This window comes from Tachyglossus aculeatus, chromosome 7, assembly GCF_015852505.1.
Source record: "Tachyglossus aculeatus isolate mTacAcu1 chromosome 7, mTacAcu1.pri, whole genome shotgun sequence".
In the NCBI taxonomy this organism is placed as follows: domain Eukaryota; kingdom Metazoa; phylum Chordata; class Mammalia; order Monotremata; family Tachyglossidae; genus Tachyglossus; species Tachyglossus aculeatus.
The window spans coordinates 7,964,779-7,986,808 of NC_052072.1; the positions used below are offsets into that span (position 1 = coordinate 7,964,779).

The window sequence follows — 22,030 nt, forward strand, 5'->3', positions numbered from 1 at the left end:
GTGGTGGGCAGGGAATGTATCTGCCAACTCTGTTGTGCTGTACTCTCCCAAGCACTTAGTAAAGTGCTCTACACACAATAAGCGCTCAATAAATACAATTGAACGAATGATAAAAGTGTTGCTAGACATGTTCCCTCAAGAGGGAGACAGACATTAAAATAAATTTTGTAGCTATGCACAAGTGCTGTGGGGCTGAGGAAGGATGAATAAAGGTTACAGACCCAGATGAAATAATAATAATAATAATGGCATTTATTGAGCGCTTGTTCTGAGTGCTGGGGAGGTTACAAGGTGATCAGGTTGTCCCACGGGGAGCTCACAGTCTTAATCCCCATTTTGCAGATGAGGGAACCGAGGCCCAGAGAAGTGAAGTGACTTGCCCACAGTCACACACCTTTGAAAGGGCAACACCGAAGGGAGAGGGAATAAGGGAAAGGAGGGCTTATTGAAGGAAGGCTTCAAGGAGGAGATGTCTTTTAGACTGTGAGCCCACTGTTGGGTAGGGACTGTCTCTATATGTTCCCAATTTGTACTTCCCAAGCACTTAGTACAGTGCTCTGCACATAGTAAGCGCTCAATAAATACGATTGATGATGATGGTGATGATTCTAATAAGGCTGTAAAGGTGGGGAGAGTGATGGTCCTGGCGGATATGAAGAGGGAGGGAGATCCAGGCCGGGAGGAAGATGTGAACGAGAGGTGGGCGACGAGATGGGCAAGATCATCATCAATCGTATTTATTGAGCGCTTCCTATGGGCAGAGCACTGTACTAAGCTCTTGGGAAGTACAAATTGGCAACAATTGGCAAGATGGAAGTACAGTGGGTAGGTCGGTGTTACAGGAGTGAAGTGAGCCTGCTGGGCGCTAGTAGAAAATCAGCAAGGTAATATTGAGTGATTGAGGGCTTTAAAGTCTGTGGAAAGAAAATCTGTTTGATGTGGAGGTGGATGGGCAACCACTAGAATAATAATAATAATAATGGCATTTATTAAGCGCTTACTACGTGCCAAGCACTGTAATAAGCTCTGGGGAGGTGACAAGGTGATCAGGTTGTCCCACAGTCTTAATCCCCATTTTACAGATGAGGTAACTGAGGCCCAGAGCAGTGAAGTGACTTGCCCAAAGTCACCCAGCTGACAAGTGGCGGAGCCGGGATTTGAACCCATGACCTCTGACTCCAAAGCCCGGGCTCTTTCCACTGAGCCACGCTGCTTCTCAACTAGAACTAGAAGTTCTTGAAGAGTGGGGAGACGTGGACGGATCTGTTTTAGAAATGTAATCAGGACAGCAGAGTGACGTATGGGCTGAAGCGGGGCGAAACAGGAGGCAGGAAGGTCAGCAAAGAGGCTGATCCGGTAATCAAGGTGGGATCGGAGAAGTGCTTGGATCAGCGTCGTTGCGGTTGGGATCTTAGGACAGTGCTTTGCACATAGTAAGCGCTTAACAAATACCATTATTTATTTTATTTTGTTAGTATGTTTGGTTTTGTTCTCTGTCTCCCCCTTTTAGACTGTGAGCCCACTGTTGGGTAGGGACTGTCTCTATATGTTGCCAATTTGTACTTCCCAAGCGCTTAGTACAGTGCTCTGCACATAGTAAGCGCTCAATAAATACGATTGATGATGATGATTATTATTATTTTTATGGAGGGGCAGATTTTAGCAAAGCTGTGAAGGTTGAACTGACAAGGTTTGGTGACAGATTTTTTTTTAATGACATTAAGCGCTTACTATATGCAAAGCACTGTTCTAAGCGCTGGGGAGGTTACAGGGTGACCAGGTTGTCCCACAGGGGGCTCACAGTCATAATCCCCATTTTACAGGTGAGGTAACTGAGGCCCAGAGAAGTGAAGTGACTTGCCCAAAGTCACCCAGCTGACAATTGGCGGAGCCGGGATTTGAACCCATGACCTCTGACTCCAAAGCCCGGGCTCTTTCCACTGAGCCACGCTGTGGGTTGAGTGGGAGAGATGAGCCGAGGATAAAGCCGAAGTTATGGACTTGTGAGAGAGGGAGGATGGTGGTGCCGTCTACAGTGATGGGAACGTCGGGGGAGGATTAAGTTTTAGAGCAATATTCGTGGACCCCTCCTTGAGCTCCTCAGTTGGCTATAGTGGCTCAGAGGAGAGAGCCCGGGCTTGGGAGTCAGAGGTCATGGGTTCTAATCGCGACTCTGCCAACTGTCAGCCATGTGACTTTGGGCAAGTCACTTAACTTCCCTGTGCCTCAGTTCCCTCGTCTGGAAAATGGGGATCAAGACTGTGAGCCCCGTGTGGGACAACCTGATTACCTTGTATCCCCCCAGCGCTTAGAACAGTGCTTGGCACATAGTAAGCGCTTAACAAATGCCATCATTATTATTTCTAGCCTACTTCAGATTCGTTAGTCCGGTTTTTTGTGCTTATGTGAAATCAGAGGCAAAAAAAAAAAAAAATACAAAACCAGTGCCCATGATGGAATAACAGAATTGCACAATGCTCCTGTGTCTTAGCAACTGGTTCGTAAAAACCCTGAAGGAGCTGACTCATTTTAAAGGAATCAAATGAATATAATATGTCTGTTTTTGCAGTACAAATGTATTTTTCCGAACAAAGCGTCTCTTCACTCATGGGATTTTTTTTCCACGGGCGTGGAAGGGTAAAGTCACATTTTCTGTTTTACTCCAGTTTCCTTTTCATGTTTGAAATGGGCCTTGCATCAAGCAACATCAATGCAGCCGACCGTTCCTTTTTCCCTTCCTTCTCGTACGGCTCCAGGAGTGCTTTACTAGAGAAAGTTTGGGGTTCATCATCATCATCATCAATCGTATTTATTGAGCGCTTACTGTGTGCAGAGCACTGTACTAAGCGCTTGGGAAGTACAAATTGGCAACATATAGAGACAGTCCCTACCCAACAGTGGGCTCACAGTCTAAAAATAATATATAATAAATATATATAATATATATAATAAAAATGTGCAGAGCCCTCTAAAAGGCATCAAGGTTGCCAGACTGCAGAGGTGTCACCTGTTTGAAGTCGAAGGAGGAAATACCACAACCTCCGAAAGAGATTATCAGTGGCATGTTTGTATTTGAGGATGTACTGGAAATGCTGCAAGCAGGGAGGGGATTTTCTAGGCGTCTGACCGGAGGTAGAATTTTTGAAATGAATAATAATAATAATGGTATGTGTTAAGCCAGTTATCAACTTGTGACCTTAGGCAAGTCTCTTCACTTCTCTGTGCCTCAGCTCCTTCATCTGTAAAATGGGGATTAAGACTGTGAGCCCCCCCGTGGGACAACCTGATCACCTTGTATCCTCCCCAGCGCTTAGAACAGTGCTTTGCACATAGTAAGCGCTTAACAAATACTATTATTATTATTATTATTCTTAATAAGCGCTTTTATGTGCCAAGCCGTGTACTAAGCTGGGGTGGAAACAAGCCAATTGGGTTGGACACATTCCCCGTCCAATGTGGGGCTCACGGTCTCAATCCCCAGATGAGGTAACCGAGGCTCAGAGAAGTGTAGTGACTTGCCCATTTATTTTATTTTGTTAGTATGTTTGGTTTTGTTCTCTGTCTCCCCCTTTTAGACTGTGAGCCCACTGTTGGGTAGGGACTGTCTCTATATGTTGCCAACTTGTACTTCCCCTGCGCTTAGTACAGCGCTCTGCACACAGTAGACGCTCAATAAATACGATTGATGATGATGATGGTGAAGCGCTCAATAAGTATGATTGAATGAATGAATGAGCGCTTAGTACAGTGCTCTGCACACAGTAAGCGCTCAATAAATACGATTGATTGAATGGTATTTGTTAAGCGCTTACTATGTGCCAAGCACTTTTCTAAGCACAGGGGTAGATCCAAGGTAATCAGGTTGTCCCACACAGGGCTCACAGTCTCAATCCCCATTTTACAGATGAGGTAGCTGAGGCACAGAGAAGTTAAATGACTGGCCCTAGTTCACACAGCGGACAAGTCTAGACTGTGAGCCCACTGTTGGGTAGGGACCGTCCCTATATGTTGCCAGCCTGTACTTCCCAAGCGCTTAGTACAGTGTGCTGCACACAGTAAGCGCTCAATAAATACAATTGAATGAATGAAAGTGGCAGAGCCGGGATTAGAACCCACGTCCTCTGACTAACAAGCCTCTCCTCTTGCCACTAGGCCATACTGCTTCAAGCATTGTCTGTTCCTCCCTCCGCCCCCCAACCCTCGCCTTCAATGGGATCCAATCCACCCAACTCTTTTCTCTTCTTATCCCTCTCTACTGTGTCAATCAATCAATCAATCAGTCAATCAATGTCATATTTACTGAGCGCTACGCTTTGGTTCTGCACCCCGTAACTCAGTCCCTCAATCAGTTTCTAGGCTGTGAGCCCGCTGTTGGGTAGGGACCGTCTCTATATGTTGCCAGTTTGGACTTCCCAAGTGCTTAGTACAGTGCTCTACACACAGTAAGCGCTCCATAAATACGATTGAATGAATGAATACTATTTATTGAGCACTTACTAGATGCGGAGCACTGTCTTAAGTGCTTGGGATAGGATAAAACAACAGAGTTGTTAGACACCTTCCCTGCCCCTGAGATGCTTACAGTTTTAAGCCCATGATAGTCAGCCCACCCCCTGGCCCACAGCACTTAGGTAATAATAAATAATAATAATAATAATAATAATGACATTTATTAAGCGCTTACTATGTCCCTTCAAAGCCCTACTGAGAGCTCACCTCCTCCAGGAGGCCTTCCCAGACTGAGCCCTCATTCCCCTCTCTCTCTTCCCCCTCCCCACCCCCCCCATGTTACCTCCTTCCCCTCCCCACATCACCTGTATATATGTATATATGTTTGTATGAATTTATTACTCTATTATATTTGTACATATTCTATTTATTTTATTTTGTTAATATGTTTTGTTTTGTTCTCTGTCTCCCCCTTCCAGACTGTGAGCCCACTGTTGGGTAGGGACCGTCTCTATTTGTTGCCAACTTGTACTTCCCAAGCGCTTAGTACAGTGCTCTGCACACAGTAAGCACTCAATAAATACAATTGAATGAATGAATGAATGAATGCAAAGCACTGTTCTAAGCGCTGGGGTGGTTACGAGGTGATCAGGTTGTCCCATGGGGGGCTCACAGTCTTAATCCCCATTTTACAGATGTGAGCCCATTGTTGGGTAGGGACCGTCTCTAAATGTTATCGACTTGTACTTCCCAAGCGCTTAGTCCATTGCTCTGCACACAGTAAGTGCTCAATAAATACGATTGAATGAATGAAAGGTAACTGAGGCCCAGAGAAGTGAAGTGACTTGCCCAAAGTCACCCAGCTGACAATTGGCGGAGCCGGGATTTGAACCCGTGACCTCTGACTCCAGAGTCCGTTCTCTTTCCACTGAGCCACGCTGCCACATTGTATAAGGCTGTACATAGCCTTATAACCTGCCATTTCCCCCTGTCTGTCTTTCTGGAGAAGCAGCGTGGTTTAGTGGAATCAGAGGTCATGGGTTCTAATCCTGGCTCCACCACTTAGCAGCTGTGTGACCCTGGGCAAGCCACTTAACTTCTCCGTGCCTCAGATACCTCATCTGTAAAATGGGGATTATTCATTTATTCATTCAGTCGTATTGAATGAGCGCTTACTGTGTGCAGAGCACTGTACTAAGCGCTTGGGAAGTACAAATCGGCAACATATAGAGACGGTCCCTACCCAACAATGGGCTCACAGTCTAGAAGGGTTTGGTTTTGTTCTCTGTCTCCCCCTTTTAGACTGTGAGCCCACTGTTGGGTAGGGACTGTCTCTATATGTTGCCAACTTGGACTTCCCAAGCGCTTAGTACAGTGCTCTGCACACAGTAAGCGCTCAATAAATACGATTGATTGATTGATTGATAGAAGGGGATTAAGATTGTGAGCCCCATGTGGGCCCCATGTGAGACCTAATTACCTTGTATCTACCCCAGCACCTAGAACAGTATTTGGCACATAGTAAACACTTAAAAAATGCTATAATAATAATTATTATTATTATATTATTATATTATAATAATGTATATTATTATATATTATATATTTGGCAATTATATATTATTATTATTATTATTTTTGAATGTCTGTCTCCCCTTCCAGACTATAAGCTCCTTGTGGGCAGATATTGTGTCTACCAAGTCCGTTGTGTTGTATTCTCTCAGGTGCTTAGGACAGTGATCTGTGCACAGTAAGTGCTCAATAATCAATTCATCATATTTATTGAGCACTTACTCTGTGCGGAGCACTATACTAAGTGCCTGGGAGAGTACAATATAACAGAATCGGTAGACACGTTCCCTGCTCCCAACAAGCTTACAGACTTAAGGGGGAGACAGGCATTATTATAAATAAAGAAATAAATTACGGATATGAACGTAGGCACGGTGGGGCTGAGGGAGGGGTGAATAAAAGGAGCAAATCCAAGCACAGTGGTGACGTAGGTGCCAACTTGTACTTCCCAAGTGCTTAGTACAGTGCTCCGCACACAGTAAGCGCTCAATAAATACAATTGATTGATTGATTGAGGCGATGAGGACTTAGGGAAGGCCTCTGAGGAGATGTGTCTTCAATAAAGTTAGCAAAAATCGTTGATGAATTGATGTAGGTCTAAACCGATGCTGCTGAATTTGTCATCTTTGGTCCAAAGAACACTGGCTCACCTGGTTTTAAGGTTGGCCTGGGGGTATAATGGGAAGATAAAGATTAATGTATTCGAGAGGGTGTTCCTTTGACTTTCATACAGTAAAATCCCAAAGTTGAATTAAAATACTACTGCTCAGCCAATTGGCATTCTGAACTCTACTAACGGTAACAGTCTATTTGAGGTTAATACATTCTGTTCTTTTTTATTTAATGGTATGTGTTCAGCATTTACTATCTGCCAGACACTGTACTAAGAGCTGGGGTAAATACAAGCTAGTCAGGTTGGACACAGTCCTTGTCCCTCACAGTCTTAATCCCCATTTTACAGATGAGGGGACTGAGCACAGAGAAATAATAATAATAATAATAATGGTATTTGTTAAGCGCTTACTATGTGCCGAGCACTGTTCTAAGCACTGGGGGGATACAAGGTGATCAGGTTGTCCCACGGGGGGCTCACAGTCTTCATCCCCATTTTACAGATGAGGGAACTGAGGCCCAGAGAAGTGAAGTGACTTGCCCAAAGTCACCCAGCTGACAATTGGCGGAGCTGGGATTTGAACCCGTGACCTCTGACTCCAAAGCCCGGGCTCTTTCCATTGAGCCACGCGGAAGTGACTAGCCCAGGGTCATAAATAAGCAAGTGGTGGAGCCAGGGTTAGAACCCAGGTTCTTCCAACTTCCAGGCCTATGATCTGTCCAGTAATAATAATAATAATAATAATAATGGCATTTGTTAAGTGCTTACTATGTGCAAAGCACTGTTCTAAGCGCTGGGGGGATACAAGATGATCAGGTTGTCCCATGTGGGGCTCACAGTCTTAATCCCCATTTTACAGATGAGGTAACTGAGGCTCAGAGAAGTTAAGTGACTTGCCCACGGTCACACAGCAGACACGTGGCAGAGCCGGGATTCGAACCCACAACCTCTGACTCCAAAGCCGGGCTCTTTCCACTGAGCCATGCTGCTTCCCCAGTAGGCAACACTGCTGCTTCTCTTGTATTTTTTCCAGTGCCCGGTTCAACACTCTACACCCAGGCGCTCATTAAATGCCCTCAGGAATCAATCAGTAGTATTTATTGAGTACCTACTGCGTAGAGAACCCTACTACTAAACACAATAAAAGAAGAAGTCAGAGCCCTGTGTACACGGAGCTTACAGGCTATTTGGGGAGGCAGACAAAAATCAGTCATAAATAGGAGGAAGAAGGACTCAAAGAGGAGTCCCCCTCTCCATCCCCCCATCTTACCTCCTTCCCTTCCCCATAGCACCTGTATATATGTATATATGTTTGTACATATTTATTACTCTATTTATTTATTTTACTTGTACATATCTATTCTATTTATTCTATTTTGTTTGTATGTTTGGTTTTGTTCTCTGTCTCCCCCTCTTAGACTGTGAGCCCACTGTTGGGTAGGGACTGTCTCTATATGTTGCCAATTTGTACTTCCCAAGCGCTTAGTACAGTGCTTGGCACACAGTAAGTGCTCAATAAATACGATTGATGATGATAAAAGAGGATAATCTGTCACTGTGTGCAGTGAGAAATAGTGAAGGCCAGAGTGCGAAGGTGTGACCTAGGGAGAAGAAAAATTAATTGGGGGAGGCCTCTTGGAGAAGATGGGATTTCAGGAAGGTTGTGAAGATTATTTATTTTGTTAATATGTTTTGTTCTGTTGTCTTCTAGACTGTGAGCCCGTTGTTGGGTAGGGACCGTCTCTATATGTTGCCAACTTGTTCTTCCCAAGCGCTTAGCTTTCATTCAGTAAATACGATTGAATGAATGAAAGAAAGATGGGAAGAGCCGTAGCCGGGCAGATTTTGAGGAGGAGGAATCCCTTGTGCAGGAGGAAGGGCGTGAGGATGGAAGATTGAGAACGGAGCACAGCGAGGAGGTGGGAGGAATGGAGAGCGCGAGCTGGAGTGTGGTAGGAGAAGAGAGTGGGGAGTTCATCATCATCATCAATCGTATTTATTGAGCGCTTACTGTGTGCAGAGCACTGTACTAAGCGCTTGGGAAGTACAAGTTGGCAACATATAGAGACAGTCCCTACCCAACAGTGGGCTCACAGTCTAAAAGGGACTGAGGGAAGCAGCTGAAGGACTGCCTTAAAGCCAACAGGCAGGAGTTTCTGTTGGTTGCAAAGGGAACAGATAACCATTGTCACTTCTGGAGGATTGGAGAGGTGTGTAAAGAAGGACCTTTTAATGATGATAATAAATCAAGCATTGACTGAAGAACATCCGACCTTTCAAGTTCCCTCACTCTGCACAAACACACCATTTTGTCTTAATGGGATTTGTTAAGCGCTTACTATGTGCCAGGCACTATACTGAGCGTGGACCATTTATCTCCATTTGCATAATCCTTCACTTAGGCCTTCCTAAATTCAGAGTCTGTGTTCCCTACTCATTCCATCAAACAAGATCACTTTGTTGTTACTTTTCATTGCATGGAATATTTTTCTCCGCCCTTGGTTTCTTTTTTCTTGCACTTTGGTGGAGTAGTTCACATTTGGTTCAGGATCATCATCATCATCGGCGGTATTTATTGAGCACTTACTGTGTGCAGGGTACTGTCCTAAGTGCTTGGGAAAGTACAATACAACAGAATTGGTAAACCCATTCCCTACCCTCGACAAGCTCACAGTCTAGAAGACTCAGAAGCAGCAGCCTGCTTGCTTATTAGCCTTAGCCAAAGAATAACTCCACGCCTGTTAGTTGGTGGAGTTCTATACGTTATTTATATTGTAAATTCTTTTTTTGTAGCAATATCTCTCTCCCCCTCTAGACTATAAGCTCATTATGGACAGGTAATCATCATCAATCATATTTACTGAGCGCTTACTGTGTGCAGAGCACTGTACTAAGCGCTTGGGAAGTACAAATTGGCAACATATAGAGACAGTCCCTACCCAGCAGTGGGGTCACAGTCTAAAAATCATCAATCATCATCAATCGTATTTATTGAGCGCTGACTATGTGCAGAGCACTGTACTAAGCTCTTGGGAAGTACAAATTGGCAACACATAGAGACAGTCCCTACCCAACAGTGGGCTCACAGTCTAAAAGGGGCTCACAGTCTAAAAGGTCTAAAAATGTGTCCACCAACTCCGTTGTAAGCTCATTACGGACAGGTAATGTGTCCACCAACTCCGTTGTATTGTACTCTCCCACGTGCTTAATTAGTCCAGTGCTCTGCACACAGATCGATTGATTCTAGCAAGTAAGAAGAATTATAAATTCATAATTATCATATTGGGGAGCATGATGATCTGAAACTTTCTGTGTGCCTGTACACAGAGAGGGAAGAAAACAAACACGAACCCTTTTCTTCCCGCCTCTCTATCTATTAACGCGGACTCATTGCCGGGGTGCTGGCTTGGTTTGTTCAAGCATATTAATACGAATTTCCATGTGTTAAACAGATCATTACAAACCTGCAATTTCCCACCGGGACTTAAACAGCCGGAACGTCCTCGTGAAGAACGACGGAGCCTGCGTTATCAGTGACTTTGGGCTGTCCATGAGGTTAACCGGCAACAGACTCGTGCGTCCGGGGGAGGAGGACAACGCAGCCATAAGCGAGGTGAGCGGGTCTCAGAGTCACCCAGCTCAATCAATCAATCAATCAGTCATATTTATTGAGCGCTTCCTGTGGGCAGAGCACTGTACTAAGCGCTTGGGAAGTACAAGTTGGCAACATATAGAGACGGTCCCTACCCAACAGTGGGCTCACAGTCTAAAAGACTCACAGCTCGAGCCCTGGGCCTTCAAGGGACCGGCATGAAGAATCCCTAAACCATCCCTGACCTCCCTCCCGATCCCTTCCCACTTTTCAACTCCCCCTCTAGGCTTTAAGCTCGTTGTGGGTTGGGAATGTGTCTGGTTATTATTATATCGTACTCTTCCCAGTGCTTAGTACAGAGCTCTGAACACAGTAAGCGCTCAGTTAATAATAATAATAATGGCATTTATTAAGCGCTTACTATGTGCAAAGCACTGTTCTAAATGCTGGGGAGGTTTCAAGGTGATCAGGTTGTCCCACGTGGGGCTCACAGTCTTAACCCCCATTTTACAGATGAGGGAACTGAGGCCCAGAGAAGTTAAAAGTGGCTTGCCCAAAGTCACACAGCTGACAGTCGGCGGAGCCGGGATTTGAACCCATGACCTCGGACTCCAAAGCCCGTGCTAGAGAAGCAGCATGGCTCAGTGGAAAGAGCCCGGGCTTTGGAGTCAGAGGTCATGGGTTCAAGTGCCGGCTCCACCACTTCAATCAATCAATCGTATTTATTGAGCGCTTACTGTGTGCAGAACACTGTACTAAGCGCTTGGGAAGTACAAGATGGCAACATAAAGAGACAGTCCCTACCCAACAGTGGGCTCACTTGTCATCTGTGTGACTTTGGGCAAGTCACTTCACTTCTCTGGGCCTCAGTTCCCTCATCTGTAAAATGGGGATGAAGACTGTGAGCCCCCCAGGGGACAACCTGATCACCTTGTAACCTCCCTAGTGCTTAGAACAGTGCCTTGCACATAGTAAGCGCTTAATAAATGCTATCATTATTATTATAATTATTATTCCAATGAGCCATGCTGCTTCTCAAATACCATCATTAACAAATACCATCATTATTATTGTTGTTATTAAGGACAAGGAACCATATGGGGGCTGGTTCTGTTAAACTCTGAGGTGAAGAGCCGGTGACCAGCGATGGGCGAAACGGGTCGGTGCTGAGTCGCCTGTGGGGAAATGCTGAAGACCCCAACTCATTCAGTGGGATTTATTGGGCTCTTACCGTGTGCAGAGCACTGTACTGAGCGCTCAGGAGAGTACGCTACAGCAGCAGTTAATACGGTTGTATGAGTGAATGAATATCCCCTACTTGGTGGAGGAGGAGGAAGTCGAGTCCGTGTTCTGATCCTTAAATATCTCCTTTCATTCATTCATTCATTCATTCAGTCGTATTTATTGAGCGCTTACTGTGTGCAGAGCACTGGACTAAGTGCTTGGGAAGTTCAAGTTCGCAACGTCTAGAGACGGTCCCTACCCAACAGCGGGCTCACGGTCTAGAAGGGGGAGACAGACAACAAAACAAAACATATGAACCAAATAAAATGAATAAATATGTACAAGTGAAACAGAGTAAAAAATATGTACAAACATATATACAGGTACCAAAGAAATTGTACAGCGTATGCCGTCTAGAGCACTGGCAGGGACCTAGTTTTGAGGAATCTTACGGGCACTAAAACCTTATTGGGAGTGTGGTTCTGTGACCAGAACAGGGTCAAAAGGAAGGATCTGTGACTACCTTAAAAGTCGGCGTGAGCGTCAGTGTCAGGCTTTGAGAAAGCTCCACAAGGCGTACATATCATGGGAAGCTACGGAAGTATTCCCTCTGCATCTCCTTGAAGAAGAACTCAGGAGAAGCAGCGTGGCTCAGTGGAAAGAGCCCGGGCTTCGGAGTCAGAGGTCATGGGTTCTAATCCCGGCTCCGCCACTTATCGGCTGTGTGACTTTGGGCCAGTCACTTCTCTGTGCCTCAGTTGCCTCATCTGTAAAATGGGGATTAAGGTTGTGAGGCCCACGTGGGACAACCTGATCACCTTGTGTCCCCCCAGCGCTTAGAACAGTGCTTGGCACATAGTAAGCGCTTAACAATGCCATCATTATTATTATTATTATTATTAAGGACAAGGAACCATATTGGGGCTGGTTGTGTTAAACTCTGAGGTGAAGAGCCGGTGACCAGCGATGGGCGAAACGGGTCGGTGCTGAGTCGCCTGTGGGGAAATGCTGAAGACCTCAACTCACTCGGTGGGATTTATTGGGCTCTTAGCGTATGCAGAGCACTGTACTGAGCGCTCAGGAGAGTGCGCTACAGCAGAGTCGTTAGACGCGTTCCTTGCCCACAGCAAGTACGGAATCGACCAAGAGTGATTATCCCTTGAATTTATGTCATCTTTCCCAGTAAGCCCATTTGGTTTCTCCTCAAAGCAACCGGATGAGTTAGAGAAGGCAGACGGAAAACCGGAATCCGAGGATGGTTCAGTGGAGGTCACCCCTCAAACGAGGGACGGGACGAGAACCCGGCCTCTTGGCTTCCAGCTCCCGTGTTCCTCCCCCGTGCCCCCCGCAGCTTTGATTTCTGACTCGGACCCCGAATCTACCCGCAACAGGTCGGCACGATTCGCTACATGGCTCCGGAAGTGCTGGAAGGGGCCGTGAACCTGCGGGACTGTGAGTCGGCTCTGAAGCAAGTGGACATGTACGCCCTCGGCCTCATCTACTGGGAGATATTTATGAGATGCACCGACCTCTTCCCAGGTAAGCACCCAAATCCTGGGGAAATGAAATCTGCAGTAATAGAGAGAGAAGATCTTTTGTCTTCGTTCGGAATCGTTAGCGCATTGCCACCTAGTATCCTGAAATGCCGATGACATTTGGCTTGAAATCCCAGGAAGGACATCACTCCAGGAGCCAGAGATACTCACTGGGCGCCAGTTGGCTCCCAATGGCTGCCATATTGGAAATGTATCGTGCCTCCTCCTCTAAGCCTTCCCTGATTGATTTCCGGCACGTATGACGTCCCCCCCATGGCCCGGAACGCCCCCAATCCCTCCGCACGTCCGCCAAGCTAGCTCTCTTCCTCCCTTCAAAGCCCTACTGAGAGCTCACCTCCTCCAGGAGACCTTCCCAGACTGAGCCCCCTCCTTCCTCTCCCCCTCCCCATCCCCCCGCCTTACCTCCTTCCCCTCCCCACAGCACCTGTATATATGTTTGTACAGATTTATTACTCTATTCTATTTTACTTGTGCATATTTACTATTCTGTTTTATTTTGTTAACATGTTTTGTTTTGTTGTCTGTCTCCCCCTTCTAGACTGTGAGCCCGCTGTTGGGTAGGGACCGTCTCTATATGTTGCCAACTTGGACTTCCCAAGCGCTTAGTACAGTGCTCTGCACACAGTAAGCGCTCAATAAATACAATTGAATGAATGAATGAATTTATTTAGCGAAACTGTGGTCTAGTAGATAGAGCATTCATTCATTCAGTCGTATTTATTGAGCGCTTACTGTGTGCAGAGCACTGTTCCACAACTCCCTCTTCACCCTTCCCAGTGGTGAGATGGGGTCAGGCTTTGGTCTTGGGAGGATTGATTTTATGAAGCAAGGGAAGCCGTCCCAAAGTTTCTTCAGTGGAATCCTCTCACGCCTATGGGTACTTTTAGAATTGCCTGTTGTCGGGTAGGGACCGTCTCTATATGTTGCCAACTTGTACTTCCCAAGTGCTTAGTACAGTGCTCTGCACACAGTAAGCGCTCAATAAATACGATTGAATGAATGAATACTAAGCGCTTGAGAAGTACAAGTCGGCAACATATAGAGACGGTCCCTACCCAACAGCGGGCTCAGGGTCTAGAAGGGGGAGACAGACAACAAAACAAAACATGTGGATAGGTGTCAAGTCATCAGAATAAATAGAAGTAAAGCTAGATGCACATCATTAACAAAATAAATAGAATAGTAAAAATGTACAAATAAAATAATTAGAGTAATAATCTGTACAAACATATATACAGATGCTGTGAGGAGGGGAAGGAGGAGAGGAAAAAGGGGGCTCAATGTGGGAAGGCCTCCTGGAGGAGGTGAGCTCTCAGTAGGGCTTTGAAGGGAGGAAGAGAGATAGCTTGGCGGATGTGCGGACGGAGGACATCCCAGGCCAGGGGGAGGACACAGGCACAGAGCACACGCCTGAGAGTCAGAAGACCTGGGTTCTAATCCTGGCTCTGCCACCTCTGCTGTGTGAGCTTGGCAAGTCACTTTACTTCTCTATGCCTCAGTTACCTCACCGGTAAAATGGGGATTAAGAGTGTGAGCCCCACGTGGGACAAGGACTCTGTCCAGCCTGACTGTAACTTGTATCTACCCCAGTGCTTAGAGCTGTGCTTGGCACTTAGTGCTTAACAAATACCGTAATTATTATTACTATTATTTCCAGCACATATGAACGTATTTACACCATGCTTAGGGCTCGCGTGTCTCTGCGTGCTCACTTATTTTGACCCTTCGAGTAATAAGTACTTTGATTTTCCTCTCCCCTGTTAGAATGTGAGCTCCCTTTTGGGCAGGGAACAAGTCACTTCTTTAGGTACTTCCCAAGCCCCCAGTTCAGTGCAAGTGAGTTCTCCATAAGTGCAACTACAATTATTACTACAGTGTCATTTATTGAGCACACACTGAGGGACAGTAAAATACAACAGATTGGATCAGTGTGATCCCTGCTCAGGGGCCTGTTCTGCCAAAGTTTCAACCTCAAAATCTTGTCCAACCTCTGCCAGAAAACTTGCATTTGAAGCTTATTTAGACAGTTCTTACAAGCTACTTGTGTCCAACCTGATTATCTTCTACGTACCTCAGCACTTAGAACGGTGCCTGACACATTTTAAGCATTGGACAGATGCCATAAAAGAGAGTATTTATTGAGCCCCTCCTGGGTCAGAAAAAAACAGCTGTGTGTATATATATTTGTACAGATTTATTACTCTATTTATTTTACTTGTACATATTTACTATTCTATTTATTTTGTTAATGATGTGCATATGGCTTTAATTCTGTTTGTTCTGACGATTTTGACACCTGTCTACATGTTTTGTTTTATTGTCTGTCTCCCTCCTTCTAGACTGTGAGCCTGTTGTTGGGTAGGAACCGTCTCAATATGTCGTCGACTTGTACTTCCCAAGCGCTTAGTACAGTGCTCTGCACACAGTAAGCGCTCAATAAATATGATTGAATGAATGAATGGGTCCTGAGCACTGCACTGTTGAGGAAACCGTAAGCTCTTTATGGGCAGGAATATGTCTATCAACCAAATTGCATTTTCTATAATAATAATAATTACGGTATTTGTTAAGCACTTACTGTATGCCAAGCACTGTTCTACGCGCTGGGGTCGATATGAGGTAATCAAGTTGTCCCTCATGGGGCTCACAGTCTTAATCCCCATTTTACAGATGAGGTAACTAAGGGACAGAGAAGTTAAGTGGCTTGCCCAAGGTCACACAACAGACAAGAGGTGGAGCCGGGATTAGAACCCATGTCCTCTAACTCCCAAGCCTGTGCTCTTTCCACTAACCACTCTGCTTTCCCTCCCAAGCTCTTAGGACAGTGCTCGGGACAAAATAAGAGCTCAATAAATACCATTGATAATGGATTTGCAGTGTACTCCCGAAAGCTGAGATATTGCAAAACACCGAATTTTACCCTGCAAAATGTATTGAACCACCTGAAATGAATTGAATAACCATCCACCCTATCATCTGTGGCAGACTTTGGCTTCTCCTGTAATGGATATACGGAAGCTGAATGCAACCTAGTGAGAAGCCGAGTGACCTGTTGGATAGAGCCTGGGCCTCGGAGTCAGAAGGACCTTCTGGCTCCGTCACTTGTCTGCTGTGTGACCTTGGGCAAGTCACTTCACTTCTCTGTGCCTCAGTTACCTCATCTGTAAAGTGAGGATTGAAAATGTGGGCCCCTTGGGAGATTCAGATTGTGTTCAACCTGATTGTCTTATAGCCACCCCAGCGCTTAGGGCAGTGCCTGACATATAGTAAGCATTTAACAAAATACCATTAAAAAAATATTCAATTGGTTGGAAGGGGCAGGAGCGGGTAAGAGAGGGAGGGTCAAAGAGAGCAAAGCAGAAGGAAATGGGTTGGAGAGGAACATGGGAGGAGTCTCCAATCCCTGGAATCTTAAAAATGCAGGAGAGACTGGGAAGTATTATAGAGTCCTAGTTCTAGTGCTTTTTCACTCCTTTTTTCTTGTACATTTGGTCTTCTGATCAACTCAGCAGCTTCTGTTTTGGGGCTAAAGAAGGCCTCCCTCCACCCACTGTGTCCCCTTTGGCTCTGTCAGAATCCTAAGGGAGATTGTAGGGTTTTAAGCTCATTATGGGCAGGAAAAATGTCTACCAACTCTATTATTTTGTACTCTCCTGAGCGCTTAGTATAGATCTCTGCACTAACTGAGTGCTCAATAAATAGACTCTATTATTTTGTACTCTCCTGAGCGCTTAGTATAGTTCTGTGCACTAAATGAGTGAGTGCTCAATAAATAGGATTGATTTTAATCTAATCCCTTCCTCAAGCAATAAGTATATATTAGAGGTATGTCAGTCAATCAGTGAGTGGTAGCTATTTAGTGTTTATGCTGTAATAAGCACTTGGGAGAGTACAATAGAGTTAAGTTCCCTGCCCAGAGTGAGCTTTCATATTATCTGTCTTCACTCCTCTTAAATCTACTGTTTTGAATAAAATTAAGTAATATTCAAAAATGCTGCATCATCCTGAGCACGACATTGTCTTTTGCAGCATGTTTTCAGATTGATTGGGAATCCCTTCTGGTAGTCTTGCTTCAAGCAGTCGTCCTTGTCAGCCATGAAGGCCCGCGGCCTTATTTTCATTTTGAGCACCCGGGGGGATGAACCTGTGGTGGGAACGTCCAGGGGCAGGACAGGAGTCATCCCTGGAGCCGGGGATCCAAACCAGCAGCCAGAGAGCCTCAGAGATGCATTTGGAGATGGCACCCTGAGACTCAGAGCCAGGGTGGGGCAGATCAACCATTGATTGATTAATTGATTGACATAATTATACCTCCAGTGTATTCATTCATTCATTCCATCGTATGTATTGAGCGCGTACTGTGTGCAGAGCACTGGACGAAGCACTTGGGAAGTACAAGTTGGCAACATACAGAGACGGTCCCTACCCAACAACGGGCTCACAGTCTAGAAGGGGGAGACAGACAACAAAACAAAACATGTGGACAGGTGTCAAGTCGTCAGAACAAATAGACTTAAAGCTAAATGCACATCATTAACAAAATAAATAGAATAGTAAATATGTACAAGTAAAATAAATAGAGTAATAAATCTGTACAAACATATATACAGTGTATATACATACATATATACAGTGTATACTTATTGCTTGAGGAAGGGATTAGATTAAAATCCATCAGTCATATTTATTGAGCACTTACTGTGTGCAGAGCACTGTACTAAGTAGTAATAATAATAATTGTGGTATTTGTTAAAGCGTTTATTATGTTCCAGGCACTCTACAAAGCACTGGGTGGATACAAGCAAATTGGGTTGGACGCAGTCTTCGCCCCACATGGGGCTCACGGTCGTGATCCCCATTTTGCAGATGAGGTAACTGAGAAGTGAAGTGACTTGCCCAAGGTCACGCAGCAGACAAGAAGTGCTTGGGAAGAGTACAAAATTACAGAGTTGGGAGACACATTTCCAGAGAGACCTGAAGTGGAAGGTTCTGGCACGTGGAGGAGACTTTCAGACAGATCGGGGAGCTGTTTCCCCTCCGCCCCTCCTCCCAATTCTTGCTTGGGTCTTCTCCTGGAGTGGAAGCCAGCCAGCATAGGAAGGATTTGGAAAATCCACTTCAGGAAGAGCGTATGGGAAAAAGGCCCAGGAAGCTTGTGACCTGCCAGCTCTCTCCCAACCTTGCCCTCGGGTGGGAGAGAGCCCAACTTGCCCCACGACCCTAGAGCCTCCCCTCGCAACCCCCCAAAAGTGCGCATACATTTTGCTGACCCGCTGCCCCCCGTCTGTCTCTGACAACTTGCCCTGTCCGGAGTTTTTTTCTGGATTAACAATCTCCCCTTTCCAACAGGTGAGTCCGTGCCAGAATACCAGATGGCTTTCCAGACAGAAGTCGGAAACCATCCCACTTTTGAAGACATGCAGGTCCTGGTGTCTCGGGAAAAGCAACGACCCAAATTCCCAGAAGCCTGGAAAGAAAACAGCCTGGTGAGTTACGGTAAAAATGGAAAAAAAAAAAAAAGAGTTGGCTTGGGCTGACAAGAAAGGCCGCAATAGCGAAAGGTTGAAATGTGTTAAATTTCCATAGTGTAAAGTTAACCTTTTAACCGGGTTCTTTGTGTTCAGAATTGAAAGTGATCCAAAACAGTCCGTCACACCTGTATTTTAATCATCCAGCTAAGGGGTTGCACTTGGAGAAGCAGCGGGGCTCAGTGGAGAAAGAAGGCTTGGGTTCTAATTCATTCATTCAATCCATCGTACTTTCATTCAGTCGTATTTATTGAGCGCTTACTGTGTGCAGAGCACTGTACTAAGCGCTTGGGAAGGACAAGTTGGCAACATATAGAGACGGTCCCTACCCAACAGTGGGCTCACAGTCTAGACGACTAGAAGAATTCCATGCCAGTACCTTCCACTTCAGGTCTCTCTGGAAATGTGTCTCCCAACTCTGTAATTTTGTACTCTCCCAAGCACTTCTTGTCTGCTGCGTGACCTTGGGCAAGTCACTTCACTTATCCATGCCTCAGTTACCTCATCTGTAAACCTCCTGTTACCTCATCGTCCCATGTGGGACGAGGACTGTGTCCAACCCAAGGCTTGGGTTCTAATCATCATCATCATCATCAATCGTATTTATTGAGCGCTTACTGTGTGCAGAGCACTGTACTAAGCGCTTGGGAAGGACAAGTCGGCAACATATAGAGACAGTCCCTACCCAACTGGGCTCACAGTCTAAAAAGTGGGCTCACAGTCTAAAAAGTGGGCTCACAGTCTAAAAAGTGGGCTCACAGTCCACTTTTCAGTCTAATTCTAATTCCAGTCTAATTCCACTTGTCTGCGGTGTGACTGTGGGCAAGTCACTTAACTTCTCTGTGCCTCAGTTACCTCATTGTAAAATGGGGATTAAGATGGTGAGCCCCACGTGAGACAACTTAATCACCTCATATCCCCCCCAGCGCTTAGAACAGTGCTTTGCATATAGGAAGCGCTTAATAAATGCCATCATTATTATTATTACTACCAGATGAGAGGTATTTTATTCTGGCTGTCACCCTCAGAGAGGCTTAACAGCATCACGGGGACCGAATTAATATCACCTGTTAAGCCTCTGAATGAAAGTTTTCTTCCTTGACTATGCCTTGCCAGTGGACTGCCTGCTAGGAGGTGGCTTGTTTGAAGCTAAAACTGCAGCCGTCTCACCCGTCCATTGGAAATCCAGCTGTCAACAGTTCCTCTTTACCTCCCGTGAGAATATAATCTCCCTGTAGGCAGGCAACAACTCTTTCTTTTGGCCCAGTGGAAAGGTCCCAGGCCTAGGGGCCAGAAGACCTGGGTTCCGATCCCTCTGATCCCACATCTGCCACTCTCCTGCTGTGTGACTTTGGGCAAAGGTACTTCCCTTCTCTGGGCCTCGGATGCCTCATCTGTAAAACGAGGATTCATTAATTGTTCTCCTTCCTACTTAGACTGTGAGCCCCGTGAGGGACAGGGACTGTGTCCAACCTGAATATCTTGTATCTGCCTCAGCGCTTAATGCAGTGTTTGGCGCAGAGAGCGGGTATGCACTTAAGTACCAGGGCTGTAATTATAATTTTTATTACTATTGTCAGTCATATCTACTGAGCGCTTACTGAGTGCAGAGCGCTGTACTAAGCACTTGGGAGAATACAACAGAAGCAGCGTGGCGGAGAAGCAGCGTGGCTCAATGGAAAGAGCCCGGGCTTTGGAGTCGGAGGCCATGGGTTCGAATCCCGGCTCCACCACTTGTCAGCTGTGTGACTTTGGGCAAGTCACTTCTCTGTGCCTCAGTTACCTCATCTGTAAAATGGGGGTGAAGACTGTGAGCCCCGTGTAGGACAACCTCATCATCTTGTATTCCCCCCAGCGCTTAGAACAGTGCTTTGCACATAGTAAGCACTTAATAAATGCCATCATCATCATCATCATCAATTAGCAGACATGTCCCCTGTCCATAACGAGCTTACGGTCTAGAGGATCACTTCCAAGTAAGCGCACTGTGCTCCGTGAATACTCAAAGCAAAACCGGAGAAAGCACATTCTATCTGTTGTTCTCCCCGTAATTTTCCTTCTCATCTTTTTTGTCCTCTCGCTCTCCTCCCCATCCTGCCCTTCACCCCCTTAAAGGGAATGGTTTGGCCGCCAAGTTGGTCCTGTTTATGTGGAAGCAGCCTGGCTCAGTGGAAAGAGCCCAGGCTTGGGAGTCAGAGTCGTGGGTTCTAATCCCAGCTCTGCCACTTGTCAGCTGTGTGACTTTGGGCAAGTCACTCGACTTCTCTGTGCCTCAGTTACCTCATCTGGAAAATGGGGATTGAAACTGTGAGCTCCACTTGGGACAACCTGATTACCTTGTATCCCCCATAGTGCTTAGAACAGTGCTTGGCACACAGTGAGCGCTTAACAAATACCATTATTATTATTATGTGGTATTACAGCAGGAGTTGGCTGGCAGGTTCATTATTAGTATCATTATTATTATTTGTCGTTATTGTTGTTATTAGCATTACCTTTGTTAAGCACTTCCTATACGCCAAGCGCTGCACTAAGCGCTGAAGTAGACACAAATGATCAGAGCCAACACAGTCCCTGTCCCACATGGGGCTCACAGAGTAAGTAGGAGGGAGGATTGGTATTGAATCCCCATTTTACACAAGAGGAAACTGAGGTCCAGAGAAGCTAAATGACTTGCCCAGGGTCACACAGCAGGTAACTGACAGAGCCAGGATTTTTCACAAATTTTCCAGGCGCTTATTATATCCTGGCTTGATTATTGTATCACCTACCACCCAGATCTCCCTGCTTCCTCCAGTCTTTCCCCCAGCTTTAATTTTCTCCGCTGCCCAGATGATTTTTCTCAAACATTGCTCCACACACATCCTCCCCACCCCCACTCCACTCCTCCCAAACCTCCCACTGTCACCCATTCTTGTCCACATCAAGGAGCAATATCTCACCACTGCCCCAAGCCGTCCTATCAGTGCTTTGTTTTTATGGTACTTGTTAATCTCTTACTATGTGGTGGGCCCTCTAATGAGTGCTGGGATAATCAGGTGGACAGAGTCCCTGTCCCACATAGGGCTCACAGTCCAAGTCGAAAGGAGGAGGATTTGCTTTCCTTTTTACAGGTGAGGTAACTGAGGCAAAGAGAAGTGACTTGCCCGAGGTCATCGAGCAGAGAATTGGTCTCACTTATTCCCCCCAACCCTTCCCACTACATCCCAGCTCACATTCTTCCATCCTCTCAAGCTAACCTACTCATTGTGCCTTATTCTTACACTGCACCCCTTCTCCAGTCCTTTGCTCTCACCCTTCCTCCTGCCCCAAGCTCTTCCCTCCCCTTGAAATCTTCCCATCCAACAGCTCTTTCTCCTTCAAAGCCCCTCTGAAACCCCATCTCCTCCAGGAGGTCTTTCCTGATCAACGCTTCTTCCCCGCCTCACCCTCCCCTCCCGGCCCCCTCGCCGACTCAGCTCTCCTGCACCCATGTCCCCACAGCACTTGGGCCTTG

The 22,030-nt window shown here is 45.9% G+C and overlaps 1 protein-coding gene across 1 annotated transcript in view; it reads left to right on the forward strand.

The window, feature by feature from the left end:
• BMPR2 (bone morphogenetic protein receptor type 2) overlaps positions 1 to 22,030 on the forward strand; it is a 292,094-nt gene that overhangs the window by 252,256 nt on the left and 17,808 nt on the right. Inside the window, exons 8-10 of the mRNA XM_038749003.1 lie at positions 10,087 to 10,247; positions 12,842 to 12,989; positions 18,356 to 18,492. Coding sequence (XP_038604931.1) covers positions 10,087 to 10,247; positions 12,842 to 12,989; positions 18,356 to 18,492 — 446 coding nt within the window. The remainder of the gene's footprint in view (positions 1 to 10,086; positions 10,248 to 12,841; positions 12,990 to 18,355; positions 18,493 to 22,030) is intronic.